The sequence below is a fragment of the Notechis scutatus genome, chromosome 1 (assembly GCF_049901735.1).
Source record: "Notechis scutatus isolate UNSWTSFEM ecotype Mainland chromosome 1, rNotScu1.2, whole genome shotgun sequence".
Lineage (NCBI taxonomy): Eukaryota > Metazoa > Chordata > Lepidosauria > Squamata > Elapidae > Notechis > Notechis scutatus.
The window spans coordinates 76,972,984-76,996,906 of NC_142009.1; the positions used below are offsets into that span (position 1 = coordinate 76,972,984).

The following is a 23,923-nucleotide window of genomic DNA, read 5'->3' on the forward strand; positions in this document are numbered from 1 at the left end:
GGTGAGCAGTCAAAGGTGTACAAGTCATATAGCAGGGGGCTCAAGACACAACCCTGGGGGAACCAGTACTGAGTGTAATAGTGGAAGAAAGGTGGGGCCAAGTCTAACAGACTGTGGTCTGTTTGTCAAAAAGTTCTTAATCCAGGAGCACGTGGGGGTGGGGACCTGCCGATTATACAGTTTGGTTACTAGTATATCTGGGGTGATAGTGTTAAACACAGAGCTGTAGTCCACAAAGAGCATCCTCACATAGCTCTGTTCTCCAGATGGCTCAGCACTCTATGAAGTGTGATGGCCACAGCATCCTTTGTAGATCGGTTTGCTCTATAAGCAAACTGATGTTGATCGAAGGAGGGCGGGAGGCAGTCTCTGATGTGCTGTTAAACTAGTCGCTCAAAAACCTTCATAATGGAGCTTGTTAACACTATGGACCTATAGTCATTGAGAGTGTTTATATTTGTTTTTTTGGGAATGGGGATGATGGTTGCAGCCTTCAGGCATTGTGGGATGATGGCATGTGTTAAAGATAGATTGAACAGCTCTATAAGTATTTCTGCCAATTGGTCAGCACACACTTTAATTACTGCACCAGGAATGCCATCAGGCCCAGCAGCTTTCCTGGGATTTACTGCTCTCAATATTTTTCTCACCTCATGCACCTGAAGAGAAAGAGGTGCAGCGTCGTGGTCCTCGTGAGGGAGTATATCCAGGTTCTTGGTGGTCTCAAAGCATGTGAAAAAGCTGTTTAGCTCCTCTGCCAGAGTGCTACTGCTCTCGCTGTTCGTTGGGCCCTGGCCTTTATAGTTGGTCAAGGCCATCCCCCTCCACATCTGCCGTGGGTCACTGTCAGTAAAGTGGCCCTCAACCTTCCTCCTATACATCTCCTTAGCATGTTTGATGCCCCTTCTCAGCTCAGCTCTGGCAGTGTTGTACTGTGAGGTGTCACCTGCTCTGAAAGCCAGGTCACAGGCCCTGATCAGAGTCTGGACTTCGCTGGTCATCCAGGGTTTCCTGTTTGGGAAGGTCCGTATGCGTTTGTCCAGAGTGACATTTTCTACACAGGTCTTCATGTAGAAAAGCACAGTCTCTGTGCATAACTCAAAGTCCTGTTGTTTGAAGATGCTCCAATCTGTGCGGGCAAAACAGTCCTGAAGCTGGGAGAGGGCATTTTCAGGCAAGCATCTAATAGCGACTGATAGGTTTTGTTCTCTTCCTAAGGGGGGGTGTAGGCTGGTAGCAAAAACAAGGTGAAATGGTCTGATTGTCCTAAGTGGGGAAGAGGTTTTGTTCTATAAGCATGCTTAATATTTGAATACACATGATCAAGTGTGCTTTTTCCCCTGGTTGGGCACTTAACATGTTGGTAAAGTTTGGGGAGCATAGTTTTTAGGCATGCTCTGTTGAAATCCCCAGCAATGATGTAAACACCCTCAGGATGAGCTCTCTGTTGCATGGTAATTATGTCTTGAAGGTGACTGAGCACCATGCTAACATTAGCATCTGGAGGTAAATATACAGCAGTGATGGTAACTACTGTTAGCTCCCGTGGCAGATAAAACGGTCTACACTAAACAGTCATGGCCTCTAAATCTGGTGAGCAATGGCTGTTTGTTATTTTGCTGTTTGTGCACCATAAATAAATAATTAGGTCCCTCCCCTTCTCTTACCGGAGGTTATATTGCGATCTTGATAGTGCAAGGTCCGGTCCGCTAGCTCCACTGTAGCATCAGGGATTTACGGGTGCAGCCAAGATTCTGTGACGATTAGCAGACAGCACTCACGAATTGTGTGATTGTGGGAGATCTGCAGCTGTAGTTCATCCACTTTGTTTATGAGGGATCTTGCGTTTGCAAGGAACATAGATGGTAATGGGGGTTTCTGCGGTCTCTTCCTCAATTGAGTTAGCAGGCCCGCTCTGCATCCCCGCTTCTGTTTTCTCTCCCTACGCCATCTTCTATGCTTGCTTAATCCGACAACAATCCACGGAGCTCGCGGAGATCTTGCAAGCTCCAATGGGATATTGTGGGATTCTGTGTAAGCATAGGTGACTTCAGTTTTAAGTTGCTGTCCTAAACTTATCAGGTCTTCTCGACAGTACGTTAGTCTGTTGCAAGATGGAGTAAAATGCAGGAACAAAAAGAAGTAAAAACACAAAAAGAAGAACAGTCGTCGGGAGCATTGAGCCGCTGCAACCATGTGCACCGCCATCTTGTGGCCTGGATTACATGATTAGCACAAATATACATAACAACAACAGAAGAAGAGTTAAGCAGATAACAACAAGATTTAACAAAGGCTAAGAGAAAAGCTGAAGAAAGAGACAGAGGTGGTAATTTTGGCTGCACAAGACCAAGCCTTAAGAATAAATACATACAAACCCAGAATTGAGGATTGGGGAAAGAAAGTGTCAAAAAAATGAGGCAGTGATGATGATGGAAAATTACAAAGAAGCTGTAAATAGCATGAGAGTCAATGGATTGGAGAGAGTATTAGTGCTTTTAGGGCAAGATTTGAGGATGAAAGTCCTCAAAGTCCAGTGCAGAAAACAAGCTAGGAAGCTCCCATATACAAGTTGACCAAACCAATTCATTTGCAGTGTTATTCAAAGAACTTTTCCCATATAAGATGATTGCTGAATTCAGTTAATAAGCCATACAACTATCAGGAAACTACTAGACTACTAAACTACTAAAGGTGCTTTTTCAAAAGGCAACTGGACTTTGTTTTTCCTTGAAGACATTTTGCTTCTGATTCAAAAAGCTTCTTCAGATCTGAATTTCTGATGTTTTTGATGAATTCTGAAGAAGCTTCTTAGATGAGAAGCGAAATGTCTTCAAGGAAAAACAAAGTTCAGTTCCCTTTTTAAAAAGTACCATTATGATAACCATGACATGGATGACTGAGAATTTCCATAGACATTTAGCAGGAAAGAAAGAGAGATAAATCTTAACCTAACCACTATTAATGTGATTTAAAGGAAAGAAGAAAGGACAATTTTAAAGGCAAAGTTCTCCTTTGACATTTTCAGTTACTGATGCAGTAGGTTCATGGAGCACATTACATACTGTAATACATGTGTGACTCCAGAACACTTCCATCATGTAGTCAGAACTGTGCTAGGCTTAACACATCCACCAAACTCCAGAAAGGGCTGAAAAATTTGACCCATCACTAGAAGTTCAGAGTGAAAGAAAGGGAAAGAAGCAAGGAAAAGAAAGTGTTTTATACTATGGTCCCTGAACACACATTGGGCATGCAATGCAACTAAATTATTTGTGTTGCTTTCAACATTGCTTTATATGAGGCAATCCTAAAAGTTCTTTATGGTCAAAAGTCAATCTTTTCTAACTCATTGTTATCCAAAGGTGTTGGATCTCAACTCTTATAATCTCACAAAAATACACTGTAGCTAAGAACGCGGGCACCAGGCTGGGCAAAGTTTCTTTGTGGTTGTTGAAATATCTTCTTTGTATTATCACAGAAAATAACAGGAGTTTGGATTACAAAGCTCAGTGAGGATTTTTATCACTGCTGAGCATAGACAAAGGTAGAGCCAATTATACAATCAAAGAAAGCATTATAGAATGTTTTCTTTAAGCCAGAACAAGGATGAGACAGAATGTCTCTTTAAAGAATTCTTGGTGCTTTAGAGGACTTTTGAAGCTAAGAGAGATGAGGAATGCACAGTGCACAAAACTGTCTCTCGAAGATGTCTCTGTGTGGTCTTTTTCTCTCTCTTTCTCTCAATTTCTTTCTGAATAAAGTGTAAGTAAAGGTAAACCTCTATGATCGCTGGTATTTATGTATAAAGAAGGATGGTATTGTGCTGAAAATCAAACCTTGCAGTTAAGCTGGGAAGCTTCTCAACTTTTTCCTTGGGCAAACAATACAAAACCCTGAGTTGTTCAGCTCCTAGTAATGCCAAAGTATCCATCAGATTAACATCAGAAACAAAGCATAATCACGAATATCTGGATACAAAGATAGATACTCAACAAAATAATGTACATAGGAATTGATACATGTACTATGATTTCAAACATTTTTCCAATATGTAAATAAGTTATTTAGAACTATTTCAGTTCTGGTTGCTTCTACTCTAGCCTTTCTCATTATTCTTGGTTTATACACATTTTATGGAGAGTTAAGTAGATATTACAGTGCTGTCCAAACATTATAAACAGGCCAGTATATTTTTTTTATATCCTATTCCTCCAGTCCCTATTTTGTACAGTTACAGGTAGTCCTTGCTTAGCAATAATAATTGGGATCAGAATTTCCAAGTGATGCAGTTGTGAAGTGTGACATCCTGTAAATGCATTGCTTAGCAATACTGATCCAGGCAGTCCCTGTTGCTGTCATTAAGTGAGGATTGGAGGTTGTTAAGCAAGCACCTCTTCACAACATCCTGCAGCTCCCCACAAGCAAAGTCAGTGGAAAAAGTTAGCAGGAAGTTGCAAACTCCAGGAGGCTTAAAAGCAGGTTGGCAGGCAGGAAGTCACAGCTGATGTGTGAGGGAGGGTATCAAAACAATTCTGAGGCTGTGGGTGGCTGCTGCCAGAGAGAGGGTGTGCATGGTCAGCTGGTGAGGTGCACCATGAGAGCTGTTGGGCCAGGAGTGGCTGCTATTAAGTGGGGGGAGACTTATCAGAAAGACTTGTGACCTTCTCTGCCGGCTTCCCCATGCCTGTGGGAAGCTGACAGGGAAAGTCATAGATGACGATTGTGTGATTGTGCTACAACCATTGTAAGTGCAAGCTGATTGCAAAGCATCAGATCTCAGTCATGAGACAGTAGGGATGATGCGACAGCTGGAATGTTGAACAGTCACTGAATAAGTGTTCAACAAATGAAGACTACCTATATTTAAATGGGAGGCTGAATAAAACATAACTGTAGAACCAGCTGATCCAAACTGAAGCTTTTTTAGGTCCTTGTGTTAACATTAACAGTTCCCTGGTTTCAAGTCCTACCTGTTTTAATGCTCCTTCTTGATTATGTCCAGAATCAGCTTTTGATTTCATGGATGAAGGAATATTTTAATTTGTTGTTTTCATCTTGCATTTATATTTTTAAGAACAACACATAATGTAATTAAGAGGCCCTTTACCAGGGGTGGGATTCTACCAGTTTGCACCTATTCGCTAGAACCGGTTGTTAACATTCTAAGCAGTTTGGAGAACCGGTTGTTAGAAGAAATTACCTGCCTAATCCTGTAAGGAAAGCAGGAAGGAAACATTTTGGTGTTGCTTACAGAAACTGCCTCTCTGTTAATCCTTATTACATTCTTGGCAAGACTAGACTTCCTGTCTCAGGAACTTCTCTGGAGTTTTTTTTCCTCCTTTGCTGGTACTTTGCTTGTGTGGAGTTACAAAAATTACAATGGCACTGAAAAAAGTGACTTATTACCATTTTTCACACATACGACTGTAGCAGCATCCCCCACAGTCATGAGAGGCCAGGCGAGGAGATGTGTGTCTCGATGTGAGTGATATTGAGTTGGTCATGCCCAGCCAATAACATGACCACCAAACCATGCCCACAACTAAGCCACGACCACAGAACCGGTTGTTAAAAAATTTGAATCCCACCCCTGCCCTTTACCACTTCTTTCACTACTTGCTACAAACAGTAGACAATAAATTAAGATGGACCTGCAAATACAGCACTCTTAAATAATGCTGAATTAATGCTTGCTTAATTTGATTCTTATTTATACATAAACATTACAGAAAAAAAAACCTTCATTGGGGAATGAAGAATCCATTGCTGATTTCTGCTTTGAGCTATATTGGTTATAGATGGAACCCATATGTTTAATACTTTGCATCCCATATTTTAGCTATGTAAAAAGGATGTAATAATTATCTAGGGAACAAACATTAATATGTTCACAGCTCTTTTGTGTAGATAATTTTGCCACGTTTGCAAGATGTGATTTTGCAAGCGATTCATGATGAGAAGCCTGGGACATCACGGTTAGGTCTATGACAATTCACCACAGCCAACTCGGCATGGCCAACTTGCCCCAGCCAATTCACCGTGGCAAATTTGTTGTGGCCAACATGCTGCAGGACAATTCACCACAGCCAACTCACCACAGGACAACTCACTGCAGGACAAGAGTTACACTAATATTAAAGAAATAATGGAATAGAATCATTAAAGAAAGGATCCAAAAGGAGGGACAGAATGAAATGTGGATGGCAAAAATTAAAACAATTGTTTTATTTATTTTAAATAATTAAGTAGAATTATTAAATCATTCCACAGTGAGTTGGCCATGGCGAGTTGTCCCATTCCATCAGGGCTATAGTGTGGTACATAATTTACAAACCCAAATTGATACAATTGATTTCCTGCCTGTTCCTCGTGTTTCATCTTGTACTTATTTTTTTTAAAAACAAACTGACATTCTGAGATTAAAACAATTTAAAAAATTGTCACCTTGTGTCTACAGAATAACTGGCAATTTCCTTACCTTTGCAGTTTCCCCTGTAGGCAATGTCTAGCTGAGGATCTTTGCATTTTGCCCGTAGAAATTCACATCGAGACAAGAAAGTCCTGCCATCGGATGCACACAAGGACTTCTGAGGGGAACCTGTGCATTCCAGACTACATTCTTTGTCTCTGTCTTGTTCCACTCTTAAAAACTTTATGAGGTAGAAGGATGCGAGAGAGAAAGAACAAAAAAAATGATGTGAGAGACTGAAATAACATTCAAAAGAGCTTGCATGTTATTGATTGGTTGGCACAAATTATCTATTCATAGTCTTGGCTAAATGACAGACTATATACCGTATATACTCGAGTATAAGTCAACCCGAATATAAGCCGAGGCACCTAATTTTACACAAAAAACTGGGAAAACTTATTGACTCGAGTATAAGCCGAGGGTGGGAAATGCAGCAGCTACTGGTAAATTTCAAAAAAAAATAATTAATTTGGGAAACGATCTCACTATCATGAAAGGTTTAATTGATTCACTAACCCAAAAGAAGAAGATGATGATGACAGCGGGAGGCAGGAGTCACTCTCTTCCCCTCCCTCGGAGGCCCCCTGAGTCAGGAGTCACTACGCCGGCGCGGCCCCAGTCCGCCGCCTCGGGAAGGGAAAGGCAAAGCGCTTTTTGCCTTTCCCTTCCCGGGCTGGGGTTGTTGGGAGTCGCTGCCGCCGGAGGCCGTAACTCCACACCATATTTTTTTCAGAGGGATCTGACTCGAGTATAAGCCGAGGGGGATTTTTTCAGCACAAAAATTGGGCTGAAAAACTAGGCTTATACTCGAGTATATACAGTAAATTGTGCACAAAACGTTCCAGGTTCAATACCCATCATCCCAGATTAAATTGGAAGAGATGCCACACTGAAATAATAATTTTTAAAAAGAAACAATTTTGATTTGACTTCTTGTGTTTTGACAGTGTTCACTGAAGACTGGTACACAAGCAAGTTCTTATTTATTGCTTTCAGATAGGAACTTGAATACCTTGGTTGAAAGCAAAATTCACTCCAAAGGCAAGCTGACTTTTTTAAAATCACAGGATTTTCAGAAAAACATATCTAGCTCCTATAGCTCTGGGGAAATTCAATTTTTTTTTTAATGATGGCTGATATTTGTTTGGAGCAGTCAAAACTATTGTAAAAGGCAGAGTAGCAGCTGAAAGAGGAGCACCAACACTGCAAGCCCCTTGCAAAGTCCAGAAGAAATTACTGTTTTCCAACATTAATAGGAAGAAAACTATCTATTTTCTTCCACTTGCTTATAAGAAAAACAGCTTATGAGAAAAATCTATTCTCTCTGTGTGTGTGTATGTGTGTGTGTGTGTGTCTGTGTCTCTGTGTGTTGGAGCTGAGTTATTTGTCTCACACACAATTTATATTTGTACTATGTTTTGGCTGTTCCCCTGATATTTTATTTTGGGTATCAATACAAATTGATATAATAAATAAATTAAATAAAATAATTTTTTCCAAGTTCCTCTTTCATCAAATTGAAACAACAATTGGTAGAAGCAGCAATGTAGGAGAATGCCCCTGCATAGCAAATAGTAATAAATAGTAATAATAGCAACAAGAATAGCTATTTGCTATTTGAAAACTCCATATGATATAATTTTGAAAGACAGAAAAGAAATAACAATGGTCCTCCATGACTCTTCAAAAGCATAATCATTTTATTTTCATTTCCCATAAAGGCTGGCAACACATAAAAGAAGTAAATTCACCTAAATTTTTCAGCAAATGTCTCTATCCTTCAACTGCTCTAAAATACCAATAAAGAATGCAAGGCATGTAGTTACCAGGAGATCATAGCTGCAAGGCACAAGAGAGAGATTCTCAGAAAAAGTTCTGAGCCAGAGAATGCCAACAAGCCCACACATACAAATCTTCTTAATACTGCTTCTGTTTTTATCAAGCACAAATGGCTAAACGCATTAGAACCTTAATGCTTTAATGTTTCTCTCAATGTCATTCTATCAAGTCATTCACAAATCTTGTTTTTCCCACTGATTCTATGTGTGGAATTCTAGGCATATTGTTTGTCAGTCTTTCGGCCAGAGGTCAGAAACTGTAATGCAGGAATGGGGAGCCACCAATTTGCACGGCTTCTTAGTGAAGGAACTAAGGAACTTTTCTTATGAGCCAAGGTGGCGCAGTCAGTAGTTAGAGTGCAGTACTGCAGGCTCCTTCTGCTGACTGCTGGCTGCCTGCAATTTGGCAGTTTAAATCTCACCAGGCTCAGGGTTGACTTAACCTTCCATCCTTCCGAGGATAGTAATATGAGGACCCAAATTGTAGTGGGCAATATGCTGACTCTATAAACCGCTTAGAGAGGGCTGTAAAAGCACTGTGAAGTCTAAGTCTAACTCTTTCTTCTTTGCTGGTACTGTGAGATGTTCTATCCATCTGGCTTGCCCATCTTACACCTTTCTCCTCCTATCTCAGGAAAGTTACTGAAATTTGCAACTTCGCTCCACTTGTGCAATTTACCCCCTCTATTTTTGGATTAACAATTGATGAAATATGCTAAGGTCTTAGATTTCTAAGCTCACAGGTATTTCTTCAACATGGGCATGCCTGTACATTATCTGTGTCGAATCACAGTCATTTCCAGTTTGAGGAGAATGAATATTATCATATTATTTCTATTTATGTGACAGATGATTGAGAATACAGAGGTGTATGATAAAGGATAAACAAGTTAGATCCATAATGTGAGAAAACTTACTGAATTACCACCTAGGAAAACTGGTGATTATTTTTTTAAAGTATTTTACAAAGTACTTTCATTCACAGTTGATTTTGTTTTATTATGTGCATTTTTAGTTTTACCTTCAAGAACAATAATAATGATGTTAATATCTTCACTGTTCAGAACTTTTATACTCTTTGAAATTATGAATTCCTATCTGTACAAAAATGCCTCAGAGACCTGGGCATCAAAACAATTGACTTAATCATTGTCATCCACTACAAATAATTGAGGGGATTTTGGTGTGTGTTAAATATGAGATTTCCAAAATGAGCATAGGGATGAGCCATAGCTAATATTTATATGCATTTATGTGTGCGTGTACCAGCATGCGTAAGATAAACCCACCTCATTTTTATGTAACAGCTGCAGTCTTTGCATTTCCTCACATTTCATTCTAAAGAAAATATAAAAGTCTTAAAGGGAGACTTGATAATTATAACTTTCTGGAAATTGTGCAATGAAGTCACACATTTCATTATAAATCCAATATTCAGACCTGGAGCACATGTTTAATAGTACAATGGACTAGTCACTAGCAAACAATAGGAACATTCTTTGCCCATTGCCCCTGTGTTTGCCAGCAATTTTTTCTTCCTTTGTCTTCTCATAGAAATATATCCTTGATCTGTGAGGCTATGTTCCCTTTGGTACAATTTTTACATACGTATAGTTTATTTTCATCTCTAGAAACGAACTTTGAGAAATGAAATACCTTCCATATGCACTTTTCTACATTCTTGACCGAAGACTGATAACCGATCAAGATAAATATGTTATTATACGGCCAACTGAAATTAGCATTAAATGTGCTGCATAACCAATTTTAACTTTTATTAGTATTTACTGAATCCTGGATACAGGTCTTTGTGTTCGAGAGCAGTTATAAGTTGCAAGGTGTAGGCAGACTTATCAAGAAGTCTTAGTGACTTCAGCAAGCCAGGCTTCAGTAGTCAAGCTTACAACACTCTGTAAAGTTCCTCTATGGCAGCTATGCTGGCTAGGGAATTCTGGGAGTTGAAGTCCACAAGTCTTAAAGTTGCCAACTTTGGAGACTCCTGCTCTATGGGCTTCCTAAGGTCAGTCTTGCCATTCTTAGTGAAAAGAACACAAAAGAGAATGTAATCAGCAATGGCTTCCTATTGCATGCAACACACAGGTGAAACTATAGCAGGGGTGGGATTCTACCAGTGTGCACCTATTTGCTAGAACAGGTTGTTAACATTCTAAGCAGTTTGGAGAACCGGTTGTTAGAAGAAATTACTGGCCTGATCCTGTAAGGAAGGCAGGAAGGAAACATTCTGGTGTTGCTTACAGAAACTGCCTCTCTTTTAACCCTTATTACATTCTTGGCAGGACTAGACTTCCTGTCTCTGGAACGTCTCTGGAGCTTTTCCCCCCTCCTTTGTTGGAACTTTGCTTGTGTGGAGTGACCATTCAAAATTACAATGGCACTGAAAAAAGTGACTTATGACCATTTTTCACACTTACGACTGTTGCAGCATCCCCACAGTCATGAGAGGCCAGGCGAGGAGATGCATGCCTCGATTTGAGTGATATTGAGTTGGTCATGCCCAGCCAATACCAAGCCATGTCCACCCAGTCACATGACCACCAAACCATGCCTACAACTAAGCCACGCCCACAGAACCAGTTGTTAAAAAATTTGAATCCCACTCCTGAACTATAGCCCAAGTCAGAAGAAGCACCAAGGAAAGAGAGCAAGAAAATTAGAAGCAGCCCTCTACAAGCATGTCTTTCAGTTTTATACCTCTCTTATAATGAAAGCAGAATTTGATTTCTCAGGCATGTACAGTTCTTTAAGTGTTCTGATAAAATGGCAAAGGGCTGTAGTGCATGGTCAGAAAGTCAAAATGGCAGCCACCACAGGGTTCTTTTTTAATCTGTATTGCATGCAATGCCCATCAACCGTAGGCCGCACCATCATGGGCACTATGTGGACAATTTTAACAAGGAACCTTCTTAACCTACGCGTATGAAAATAACTGTGTTCAAATAGTATGCTAAATCAAAATGAAACACACTGTATAGTGACATTTTTCTTCTCAGCAGAAGGCTCTTGGGAAAGAGGGAAGGAAAGAGAAGAAGAGAATGACTAGCAGCAAGGTGGATGGACTCTATTACGGTGGAGATGAGAGCACCATTGGAAGACCTGAAGGACCAGGTTAGAAACAGATCATCATGGAGAAAATCTATATAGGTGATCAGCAACAACTTAATCGCACATTATCAATCCAATCCTATAGACAGTCCTGCAAAGAGTTTCCTGCTAGCTGGTGGTATAAAAATGATTGGAAGGGCTATTTCTAGACCAACTGCTGCTGAGCATCAAGAGGAAAGATGGGGGGGGGGGGAATGAGCACCTTGTATACCAGAAACAGCCATTCAATCCAAAGAAGTCTTTGCATCTCTGCCCTTCTACACTTGTGGGCATTCATTTGGAGTTGTTCTGTTCTAGGCCTCCCCATAAAGCACTACGTCAATTCTGAATCCCGGCAAAAACCCTCTTTTATTACATTAATGTGCATTTATTTCATTCAGTCAACCAAGGGCTTGGCAAACAATCTTGCAATGGTATACTACTTAGCTCAGACCTTTATCAATCTTGGAACGCTGCCCAGTAAAATTCCACACTCAGTGCTGACAGGGAAGGGCTGGGTTATACACAGAAATCTTCTTGAGGCTGGACTGACCAACCAACCAAACGAGTGAGTTGTTTCCCGCAAAAGCCCCATCCCTTTTTGAGTCTCTTTTAATCCTGATGGGAAGGGCCATTCATCATCCACCTGTGGCCTTACTCCCACGTCGACCCTGAGTTCTTAATTGTGCCTTCTTTTTGGCAGCTCTGCGAATGCGCAGGCTGGGAACCGGTTCCAGAAGCTCCCCCGCCTCAAGCTCAGTGTTACTCTGGAGAGAGTCTGTGGACCTTCTTCCCATCTACAACCTCCCCATATGCTTATGAGGGAAGGGGAGGAAGTCCATAGAGCAGGGGTGTCAAACTCAACATGCTTAGATCTGGCCTGCAGGGCAGCCCTGGAAACAGCGAAGAAGTGACCCAGGGTGCCTCTGCCAGTGAAAATGGAGCTCGGGAAGGCTGCACACGGCCCTTCCGGGCTCCATTTTCAGCTGCAATGGTCTCCTGCAGCCCTCTGCCAGCAAAAATGGAGCCCAGGAGGGCCATATGCTCTTGAGCTTCATTTTCACTGGCAGATGGCTGCAGGAGACTGTCACAGCCAAAAATGGATGTGGAGCTGGCCACCATGGCCACATGCCCCAGCCCCCTGAGGTCAAACACAACCCTGATGCGGCCTCAATGAAATCGAGTTTGACATCCCTGCCATAGAGTGAGGGCCCATTCTCATAGGCTCTCTAGGACCTTGTTCTTTGGAAGAGAAAGGGGGCAATTAATATCTTTGAAACTGGTTCAGATGCTTCAATTGATTTGGAAGTAGATAATTCCCAAACAGCTTCTGGACTATTTGGGGTTAAAACAAATCCCCTCTGTGCTAGTTTTCAAGGCTAATTTTCTCCTAAGTGTGTTATGGTAATACAACACTTAAGGCACTTAAGGAAAAAAAAAACCACCTCTCTCAGTCATGATGTTAAAACACAAGGTTATTCACCAACAATAAATGCAGAGAGATTCATGACCGACAGAAGGAAATAGTTTGTCGCCCAGCACATAGTTCAACTGTGGGATTCTCAGCCAGTAGTTATGCTAATGAAAAGCAATTTAAATGTTTTTGAAAGTGGACTGGATAGGTTCATTGACAATGAGGCTGTCAAAAGCTACTAATACTGGTGTCTGTTGACTCTCTCCTGATTCAGAAGGAGAATGTCTTAAATAATAGTTTCTGAGAAGTGATGAGAACTTATAACTGACATCCAATCCTGATTTGTTGAGCATCTCAAATATATCCAGTTGCCACTGTGTGACAAAAACACTGAACAAAACGGGCCTATGACCTGATCTAGCATGGTTCTTATGCTTTTCATATGATCTTACGACAGCTAAAGCAACCATCACTTCAAAACCAAATAATATCCCAAAGTAAAACACATCAATCAAACTCATATTCAATTGTTTCCTGCGTTCCATCTCACCAATTTCATATATTTTCAAATACAGCTGAAAAGCAACCATGCTGATCTTCAAAGATGAAAAAAAAAAAAAAGAAAAACTAATAAATTCCAAGTCACCAGGAAGATTGGAAGTGATATTGTGCATGCCTTCAAAAATATGTGATCTATTATTCTTGATTCACAGGATTCTTTGCAGGAAGGGAGTCTTCAGGTGTATAGCTGCACATTTAAATGTTTACATGCAACCCGGAATCCTGATGGCACAGCATTCAAGATAGCTTGGGGGCATTACTGTAAAATGCTTTCCCAGCAGGGATCCATGATATGAATGTGAATGCCACAGAGGTAAGGGAATAAGTGTTGGCACACTTCAAGATGAGCTGGGATAGCAATTAATCATGGGGCTAGTTGATGCATGCATTGATAAATGTACCTGATCAGGATTATTACTTCTGCTCAGTTAAAATGGAATTGAGGAAGAAATGTCACCAGAACCAGAACTCTTGGCTACATATCCACATTAGCTGAGATCTGGTTTGCCTTATCAGGGGTGACAACATCACCAGGACTGGACAGTTGCAAAACTCTTAGAATTCCTATGGAGCATTTCTCTGACCTGGTTGGTACTCCAAATATCATTAATCAACTTGGTTTAAATCAAAAGAACGATGGATGGCAGAGGGTCACAGTTATCAATGGTTTACAGGTAGTCCTTGATTTACGACAAACAGAGTCCCAAATTTCCATTGCTAAGCAAAGCAATTGTTCAGTGAGTTTTGCTCCACGTTATAACCTTTTGTCCCACCGTTGTTAAAAAAAAATGCACTGTGGTTGTTAAGTGGATCATATAGTCATTAAGCAAATCAGGCTTTCCCATTGACTTTGTGGGAAACCAGCTGTGGGAAATGATGATCATATGAACCTGGGACACAGGTGCAATAAATACCTGCCAATTGCCAAGCATCCGAATTTTGATCCTGTGACTGTGGGAATGAGTTGTAAGTGTGAAAATCAGTCATAAGTCATTTTTTCAGTGCCTTTGTAACTTTGGACAGTCACTAAATGAATAGTTGTAAGTCAAGAACTCCCTGTACAGTTATCAGAAAAATTTAGATTAGATAGAAGAATTTGTAGTATTGAATCTTCTAAGACAGATTTTGAAACTGAAGAAGGACGAGTTAAAGCATGAATGATAAAAAAAAATTGGTTATAATAGAGGTAGTCCTTGACTTAAAACAGTTCATTCAATGACCGTCCAAAGTTACAATGGCACTGAAAAAAGTGACTTGTGACTGTTTTTCACCCTTATGACCCTTGCAGCGTCCACATGGCCACATGATCCAAAACTCAGATGCTTGGCAACTGACTCATATTTATGGTGGTTACAGTGTCCCCAGAGGTATGTGGTCACCTTTTGCAACTTTCTTATAAGTAAAATCAATGCAGAAGCCAGATTCACTTAACAACTGTGTTACTAACTTAACAAAAGCAGTGATTCACTGTGGCAAGAAAGGTTGTAAAATGGGGAAAAACTCACCTAACAACAGACATTTTTGACTCAGTTGTGGTTGTAAGACAAGGACTACCTGTATAGTCATTTTAAAAAAAAATCTGAGATTTATTAAAGAATTGATCTAAATGCTAGGGAAATAAGTATAACAAACAAGCTTCATTTACCTTCTGAAATTGAAATGATTGCAGTGTGTCTGTAAAAAAAATGTACTCTTTATCTATATAGTAAAATAAATGCAAAGCAATCATAGCAGAGGACCAAAAAAAAGGCCAGGTGTCTCACGATTAATTAAGTACACAATGCTCCAATTGCTGAGTAATAGTTTAAAAATATTTCCTTAAGGTATCCTGTTTCTTAATTGCCAATTTGTAGAAATCTCTGCCATCTGCTAATAGCAATAGCACTTAGACTTATATACCGCTTTAAAGTGCTTTACAGCTCTCTCTAAGTGGTTTACAGAGTCAGCATATTGCCCCCAATAATCTGGGTCCTTATTTTACCCACCTCGGAAGGATGGAAGGCTGAGTCAACCTTGAGCCTGGTGGGATTTGAACTGCCAAACTGTAGGTAGCTGGCTGCAGAAGTAGTTTGCAGTACTGCACTCTAACCACTGTGCCACAGAAGCTCCTGTAGTTAATAGTTCAATGGCCACTGATAGTCACCAAACTCAGCCTTTGAGAGGTTCCAATAAATAAGTATAGATGTTACAAATACTCCACCTCTTTGCTTTCCTAGAAATCACATCTAAAAGCACTAATGACATATGTAAGGCACACTGACTGTAGTAAAAAATGAAAAGCACATGTTCATGTCTGCAAGCTTGATTGTAGTCCTCCACCCCTAAAAATCTTTCCCCTGGCTAATGAATGACTACTCAATACCACCCATGACTTCTACCCATACTAACTAGGTGCTCCTCTACTACCAAAACAACAATCCAATCTCCTACAAGAGAAACTGTGTAAGGATTTTATTTCAATGAGCTCAAACACATGGCAGCAACCCAGAACAGCAGAAAAAGGAAATGGAGTGTCTATACAACACTGTCCAGCAAAATAGATACCCACGCAACTTTATCAAAAAGTCTCTGATCATTCAACCCAATACAGCACAATCAACACAAACCCTAAAAAGAATGGCATTGCCATACACCAAGAATATCTCAGAAACCACAAATAGTTCGGTTCAATGTGTGAAGGGTGAAGGATGTGTGTTTGTGTTTATTTTCATGATCCTGGTCCTGGTCAATAATGTTAGGAATAATAGTCACCTTACAGTTGAGTTGGAAATCTATAAACCAGGATAGTAATTTAATACTGTATCTTTAAGAGAATGCTGTAATTGTGATTGGCTGAGGTTCCTCCAATGGCCATAAGATGGAGCCAGAAACCTGGTTTGTTTCTCCTTGCATTTCCTGTTTTGCCGTGTTGCCTGATCGTCGTTCTGCTTGGATTGCTGTGAGTCTTGCAACTGTTAGCAAACTCCGTTTACTGAACTCTGTTTATGATACTTGACTTTGTTTTTGGATTATCCCTGGACTGATACTAACTGCTTTAACCATGTATGATTTGGACTGTTTGTTGGACTTTGTTTACCCATTTACTGGAAGTAAAACCAACATTTTACTATTCAGTGTATCTGTGTGCTGGTTGTGTGTTATTCAACACCACTCTCACTATGTTTCAACACTGCACTCATTCTCCTCACATGGAATACCTCAACGCTGTCCAACAAAATAGATACCCACGCAACTTTATCAAAAAGTCCCTGATCATTCAACCCAATACAGCACAACCAACACAAACCCTAAAAAGAATTGCATTGCCATAAACCAAGAATATCTCAGAAACCACAAATAGTTCGGTTCAATGTGTGAAGGGTGAAGGATGTGGTTTGTGTTTATTTTCATGGTCATGGTCATGATGTGCACTGAAGATGGTTTTTGATTTCTTTGTACGAGGTGCAATGACAATATAAAAGTAAACTAAACTAAATTAAACTAAACAAATAGACTACTACAACCACATGGAATCAGCATAGCACACGAGCCAACTGAAGCCCTTCAAAACTTCTTAAGCAAATCAAAAGAGCCAGCAACCGCAGGAGAAAAAACAGGAGTCATCTACAACACCCAAGAACTGCAACAATCACTATGTAAGACAGACAGGCAGAAGACTGGCAGAACGCATCCATGAACAGCAACTGGCAGTCAGAAGACATGGTGAAAATTGTTTAATGGTCACAACATATGGACAGATTCAGGATGGGATTCTACCAGTTTGGACCAGTTTGGGCAAACCCCTTGCTCTGAAGATCAGCTGGCAGCAAACTGGTTTGCTGCGATAAGCATGTGGGCCCGCACACCCCTGCTCTTTCCTATGCTTTATTCTTTTTTGTGAGAGGACAGCTGATTCATGTGGCAGAGCAGTTCAGCGCGCCTCAGCTGTTTTAGTCTCCGGGACTGCAGAAGAAGGTAAGTATAAAACCTTTTTGAAATGTGGAGCGCACGATCACCAAACTGGTTGTTATACCGGTGGAATCCCACCCCTGGACAGATTTAACCATAGTTTCAATTGGGAAAAGTCTAGATCAGATCAAATCCAAAAATGCCAGGGAATTTCCAGAAGACTGGCACTCTGACAAATCTGCCATTAATAGATACATAGACATTAACAACATCTATACACTATGCAAAAGAGATAATCAACCAGCCCAAAAGAGAAAAAGGCTCCAGCACCTCTCCACCAGTAATCAGCACTCAGATCAGCATAAATGAACTCCAAAGTCAACTTGAGACCAACAATCAAGTAAGCAATACCCCAATCAAGAAACTGCCAAAGAGCCATTAGTAAACAGCCCAACCAAAGAATCCCTAAGACCACTCCCACCCACACAGATAGGCAAGACAGCAGAATATAAACTGACAGCAAACAGCACTCCTGATTAGCACTGATGATGTTATCTAGTTAGGGTAATGAAACATTTGCAAGAAAACAAACAAGCTCAAAAAGCATCATTTCAACCCTGAGCAACAAATATTCTCCTTTATTGGTACTACTCACTTCTGATACACAGGTGATTTATCTAAAAGACAACTGGACTTTCTTGGGTTTTTTTTTCCTTTGAAAATGTTTCACTTCTCATCCAAGAAGTTTCTTTAGTTCTAACTAAGTGGTGAAGAATCCCAAGTTAGAACTGAAGAAGCTTCTTGGATGAGAAGTGAAATTCTTTCAAAGAAAAAAACCAAGAAAGACCAGTTGCCTTTTGAAAAAAGAAACTTTGGAACAACTATGACCTGTATCAGGGGTGGTATTCTACCAATTTGGACCAGTTCTATAGAACCGGTTGTTACAATTCTGCACAGTTTGGAGAACTGGCAAATTGTGCCCCTGGCTGGCCCTGCCCCTCTCTGTCCACCCCCCTCCTTGCCCAGTCAGTCTTTATTGCGCATGCGCAACATCCCCCACCCAGTCACTTCTAAAGGTATTTCTCTTTTTCCCCCTCCCTACGATCAGCTGTTCCGATGATCAGCTGTGCCGGGATTCCCCTCACTGTCTTACTGCTTCGCCCAGGAGGCTTCCCTGAGGTCCAGGAGGCAAAAAAGGACACAGGGTGGGGGGCTCAGGGGGTGCTATGCACACACACCCCGTGCTCTATTTTTTGCCTTCCTGGGCCCCAGGGAAGCCTTCTGGGAGCAAAAATGTCCCCAGGAGGCTTCCCAGTGGCCCAGGAAGCAAAACAAAACAAAACAAAAAAAAAACGAGGGAGAGTGATGCAAAAAAAAGAGAAGAAGCCACACCCACCCAGTCACATGGTCATACCCACCTAGCCACACCCACAGAACCGGTTGTTAACAAATTTGAATCCCACCCCTGACTTGGATGATTGAGAATCTCCATAAACATTCACTTCTGATTATTTTCTAGCCTTAGCAAAATAGTATATCATGTCTCAATTCAAAACTATAGCATGATATGAGAACATAATTGTGATAGTTGGGAATAGACTAAGCAAAGGGTATAAAAGAAGATGCGTTCTCCATGGCTGGAAAAATGAAGAAGGCAATCTTCAGAAAGATAATGAAATTACATAAAAGCAAATCCTTCATGATACAAGTGGTACATCATATATAGTAGTGGTCCCCAACCACCGGGCCCCGGACCAGTACCGGTCCGTGGATCATTTTGTACCAGGCCGCCTATTTTGCTTGAGCGCCGCCATCTTGTTTCGACGGCGCTTGAGAAAGTGCTTCCAGGTGAGCTTGTCGGTCGTCGGGTTGGAAAGCGGCATTTGGGTGCTGAAGGAATCCTCGCGCCTTAGTTTCGTCGAAGGGGGGGGCAGCTTCGAACGAAGAGCCATCCCGATGGCTGTGGAGTCTCGCGTTACTCAGGAGGAGATTAAGAAAGAGCCCGAAAAGCCCATTGACCGCGAGAAGGTACAAAGGAGGAGTTGAAGGTGGTGGGGAGAAGCGGGGGATGGCTGGCTGGCTGGTCGCTCGGCTCGCCTTGCCTTGGTCGTGCGTGCTGATGCCGGTACCGGTCCGTGGATCGGTCCGTGGATTGTACCGGTCCGTGGTACAAAAAAGGTTGGGGACCACTGATATATAGGAAAGAGAGGTCAAAGTGAGGAGTTGGGTCATGGTTAATCACATTTCCTTAAATCAGGGAAGAGGATCTGTGGGTCCCAGAATATGCAATTATCTGCTTAATTTCATTTAGGTATGTTGTGGGAGCTCAAGGGGGAAAAAGATAGGAAGACATCTAGACTGGATAAAGTGGTGGAAATGTGGAATTTCCTGAAAAGTAATTCCTTCAGACCTCTGGAAAGAAAGAGAAGAGTTAAAAAAATAACATAATAATGAAGAGACAGGAAGCGCTCAATAATTATTTGCCGCAGAGGAACAATAATGGGAAAAAGGATATATTTTTCTTCCCTTCTTGAATACACTCTAGAGGCATCTGGTTGACCATTATGACTAACAAAATACAATTCTGAACTAATGTGAGCTTTTAACTTTAGTTTATCACTAAGCAAACTGACCTTAGAACAAACTCTTGATGACAAAATAACCCACAACTTTCGGGAAAGGAAGAGCAAAGTATCTCCTTGGCAAGAGAAGAACTTTAATTTAATTTAATTTAGTTTATGTACTGGAACATTGTTACACATGGTATTCTAATTCTGTGGCATTAATTTTCATGTTCTTAATCTCCTGAGGAATTTCATGGAGTCAGTAAAACAAGTAATCAAGCTTTCATCAACATCAATCTACATTAATAGAATTAATAAAATGCTATTACTATTCAGTTTTAAGATGTTTTATCAATATAATGTTGTACATTGATTCTCTATTGTATAACATATATTTTATTGTAATGATGTATTAACTTTAGAAGTCAAAGAATTATCAAGAAAATTAAGTGGGGAAAGAAAAAAATCAAATAAAAGAAGAAAATATGTGCTGTTAATTTTCTAAACAGCAATGATTTAAATCTGTATATTAAAATGCCTTATGTGGTTTTGAAGGTTTAAGTCAATTCTAAAGTAAGTCCAAATGAGATTATCAGACATTAATTAAGAACTGCAGCTAATATTATTCAAATTATATAAGAGTTAAAATAATTTCTTCTAAATTGAAAAATGTGATGTTAAATAAATCATTAAAAATGAGTATAATAATCTTATGTCAAGGAAAGCTTTTGTGCCAGAGTCTGGTTTTCTACAAGCAGCTATATTTAATCCAACTATTAATTTGTAAAAGAATGTAGAATTGCTTTTCACTGAGTTGCGTCAGAAATAAAATTAAAGTCAACTTGATTTGAAAGGCACCTCTTCAAAAGTAGCATTGCCAAGTTAATATTTTATATTAAACATTACAAAAACATTTTCCAGTCTGCTTTTAAAAACACTAGAACTGCCAGTCAATCTATATAAATGCAGAGTGTGTTTCCTAGATTTGAACCACTGATACTGAGGAAATATCATTCCTGTACCAACAGTAGAACAATAAACTAACTTGCTATGCCAGTGGATTATCCAGTGCTGCAAACATGCAACAAGAAGAGAAAACCTTTGGATTTTCCTAACCTATACAAAAGGCATGAATTCCAAGAAATTGCAAGCATCTGAAAAGAGAATTGCCAATCATAACCAGCTGGGAAGTATAGCAGCTTGGGAACATACCAAATGCTCCATTTCCTTATTTCCATCTGTAGCACATATGCTGTTTTTTATTATTACTGTAAGCGACAGTTGATGTGAGGTGTGAAATCAGAGATCCAAAACTATTGAAGACAGGAAGATGTAGAGGCTGCAGATGATCAGTTTGTCACAGCTTATATTGAAGAAGATAGTCCTTTGTATACAAAGACTTTTAGTCTTTTTTGTTTTCTATTGCTATAGGTTTTCCCTGTTCAGGAAAAATCACTAGAGGTAAATAGAAACAAGGAGCAGCGTTTAAAAATATGACTGTTCCTGCCGCCCCCAAAAAAGATAGAATGTGTGAAATCAGAATCTCCAATTTTTAAGGGCCCAGTTCTCTAACATCAAGTATGAGTTTTACCCATCATGTCCCAAAAAGCTTTGTTTTATGATTTTATATGATAGGCTTCTATTAAATGCACATAGCAAACCTTGTGTATTATAAATGTTTAACCTGAATTGGTAAAAGGGGCAGTGAACCTGTACTTTTAATAAATATGTGGAAGAAAGAATTCCAAGCAAACTTTCCTCAACCCTGCTACAAGGTTTCACTTTGTATTTAGCTATCCTAGCCATATTTTAATCCCATCTACCTATTAAAAAAGTAGAAAGATTTGCTTGCTTTGTACTGAAAGAGATATTGCACCTTTTAAACTTTTTTTAAAAAGATTTTTATCCCACCTCTTTTTTCATATACAACTGAAGATGAAAATCATACCTAACACTTCTTCCCCCTTCTATTTTCCCCATGACAACAACCCAGTAAGATCAGATGGCCCAAAGTCACCCAGTTGGCTTTCATGGCCAAGGCAGGAATAGAACGCACTGTCTCCTGGATTCTAGCTTAACCACTACACTAAATAGGCCTTTATTTTTTTGGCAGAAGCATTTTTTATTAAGAAAAAATCCTATCATTGCTATTTTATTTTATTTTTTTATTTTTTTTGTTATCATATGTCACATGATTTTTCCCTTCATTGACTTTCTGTCCTGTTTCCAGCAATTCTAAACAACCAGGAATCATTAATGTTTCTATTAATGTCACATATTATTCATTTACAGAGACTAATACTGTACAGAAATCTCAGTTTTTTATACCCAGATCACCTATAGGACAGAGGGTACTATTAAGGGTGGGATCAAGAAAGCTCTGCTTAGATATCCCAAGGAAATTCTCTAGTGTTAGATTCTATTTCTTAAAAATTCAATAGTTTAAAATAAAAATATGTTTTATAAACACTAACATTTTAGCATTCATATTCCACAAAACTTCTCTAGAAAAATTTTCTGTGTGTAAAAAGAAAGAGAAAGATCTATATGGCTGTCTTAACCTTTTTTTTTTTTTAATTTAAAAAATGACAATACAAAACTGACATTTCTCCATGGGCACATCAGTAAATCTACTCAATTACCCAACTTTTTCAAATTTTATTTAGTTTAAAAAAGTATTAACATGTGAAAACACAAAGATATTATGAGGAAAAGCACATTGAGCCAGAGTTAGGCATACTTAGAAGTTATGTGCTATTTATCCTGTATATGTTTAAATGATCCAGCTCAGTATTTTCCCCTGAAAAAAACACCACATCTTGATTCCTAAAGTACATTATGCATAAGTATGAAAATAGTGCTAGATAAAAACTGAGGTTAATGTCAGAAAATGAAGAGCTTTCTTTTCAGAAACACTCCAACTGATCTTTTTGTTGTTGTTAAGACAAAAACTTCCTTATTCAACCCACCATTTAAATATATTTAAAAGTCTTGGGTATCTTGCACTTTTCTGGAGTTTAAGTGGTGGGGGCACACTTTAAAAGATTGTCTTTTCTGATTGGGTTTTTTTTGTTGTTGTTGAGAAAGATGGAAAAGTTAATGCTTGTCATTTGTCAGTTTATTAACCAAATTTTGATTAAAGGATTTACTGGGATTTGGGGATTGAACAGGCCTGTCTTTTTCTAAAAAATTACTGGAATGAACAGTTGCAACACATTTTAATAACTGTGGTTGAAAAGAAGAAAGTATGGATAATTGATGTGGCAATAAATATCAAGATCTGAAAATTGAAGTTGAAAGATTATGGCATAAACTGGCCGGGGTGGTCTCAGTGGTTATTGGTGAACTGGATATCATACTCCAAAATTTTGCATGGCACTTAGAAAATCTGCACATTAAGAAAATTTCCATCTGTCAATTGTAAAAGGCCACAACTGGTTGGATGCACAATTATATTATGCTGATACATTACAACATGTTAGGTTCTTGGGAAGACCTTAATGCCTATGAAGGGTAACATGAACTAAAGAACTGGCGGCTGTGATTTCACATTTTTGTGTAAATAATAACAATAATAAAAAAATAAGAATAAAGATAAGAAATAATAATAATAAGAAAAATGACGTTTGATTATATGAACCAAAGTACAGAAAAATTGCTGCAGGCTGTGAAAACAGAGAACATTATAAAAATAACAGAAACAAAGGAAGAATATAAGGAAAAACAGTTGGACGACAGATTAAATAGATTGAAAACCAAAGCTTTGCATGGACAGCACTTGAAAACCATTGAAGGAAAATGTGATGACAACTTTACATGGGCATGGCTTAAGATGGGAACCATCAAGATAGAAATGGAAGGTTTAATACTTGCTGCTCAAGAACAAGCACTACAAATTAATGCCATGAAAGTGAAAATACAAAAATCCACTGACAATCCAAACTGCTGACTTTGCAACGACAAAGTCAAAACTGTTTCACATTTAATATGAATGCAGCAAAATTGCACAAACTGATTACAAAGCTAGACATGACCGAGTTGCTACATTAATCCATTGGTCATTGTGTAAAAAATACGACTT

General features: G+C 39.4%; 1 protein-coding gene across 7 annotated transcripts in view; it reads right to left on the bottom strand.

Moving 5' to 3' along the window:
* The window catches only part of SMOC2 (SPARC related modular calcium binding 2), a 135,702-nt gene that overhangs the window by 91,558 nt on the left and 20,221 nt on the right, over positions 1-23,923 (bottom strand). For all 7 annotated transcript variants that reach the window (XM_087968435.1, XM_026669509.2, XM_026669508.2 and 4 more), the window contains exon 2: positions 6,482-6,653. In XM_087968435.1, the coding sequence (XP_087824561.1) occupies positions 6,482-6,653 (172 nt within the window). The remainder of the gene's footprint in view (positions 1-6,481; positions 6,654-23,923) is intronic.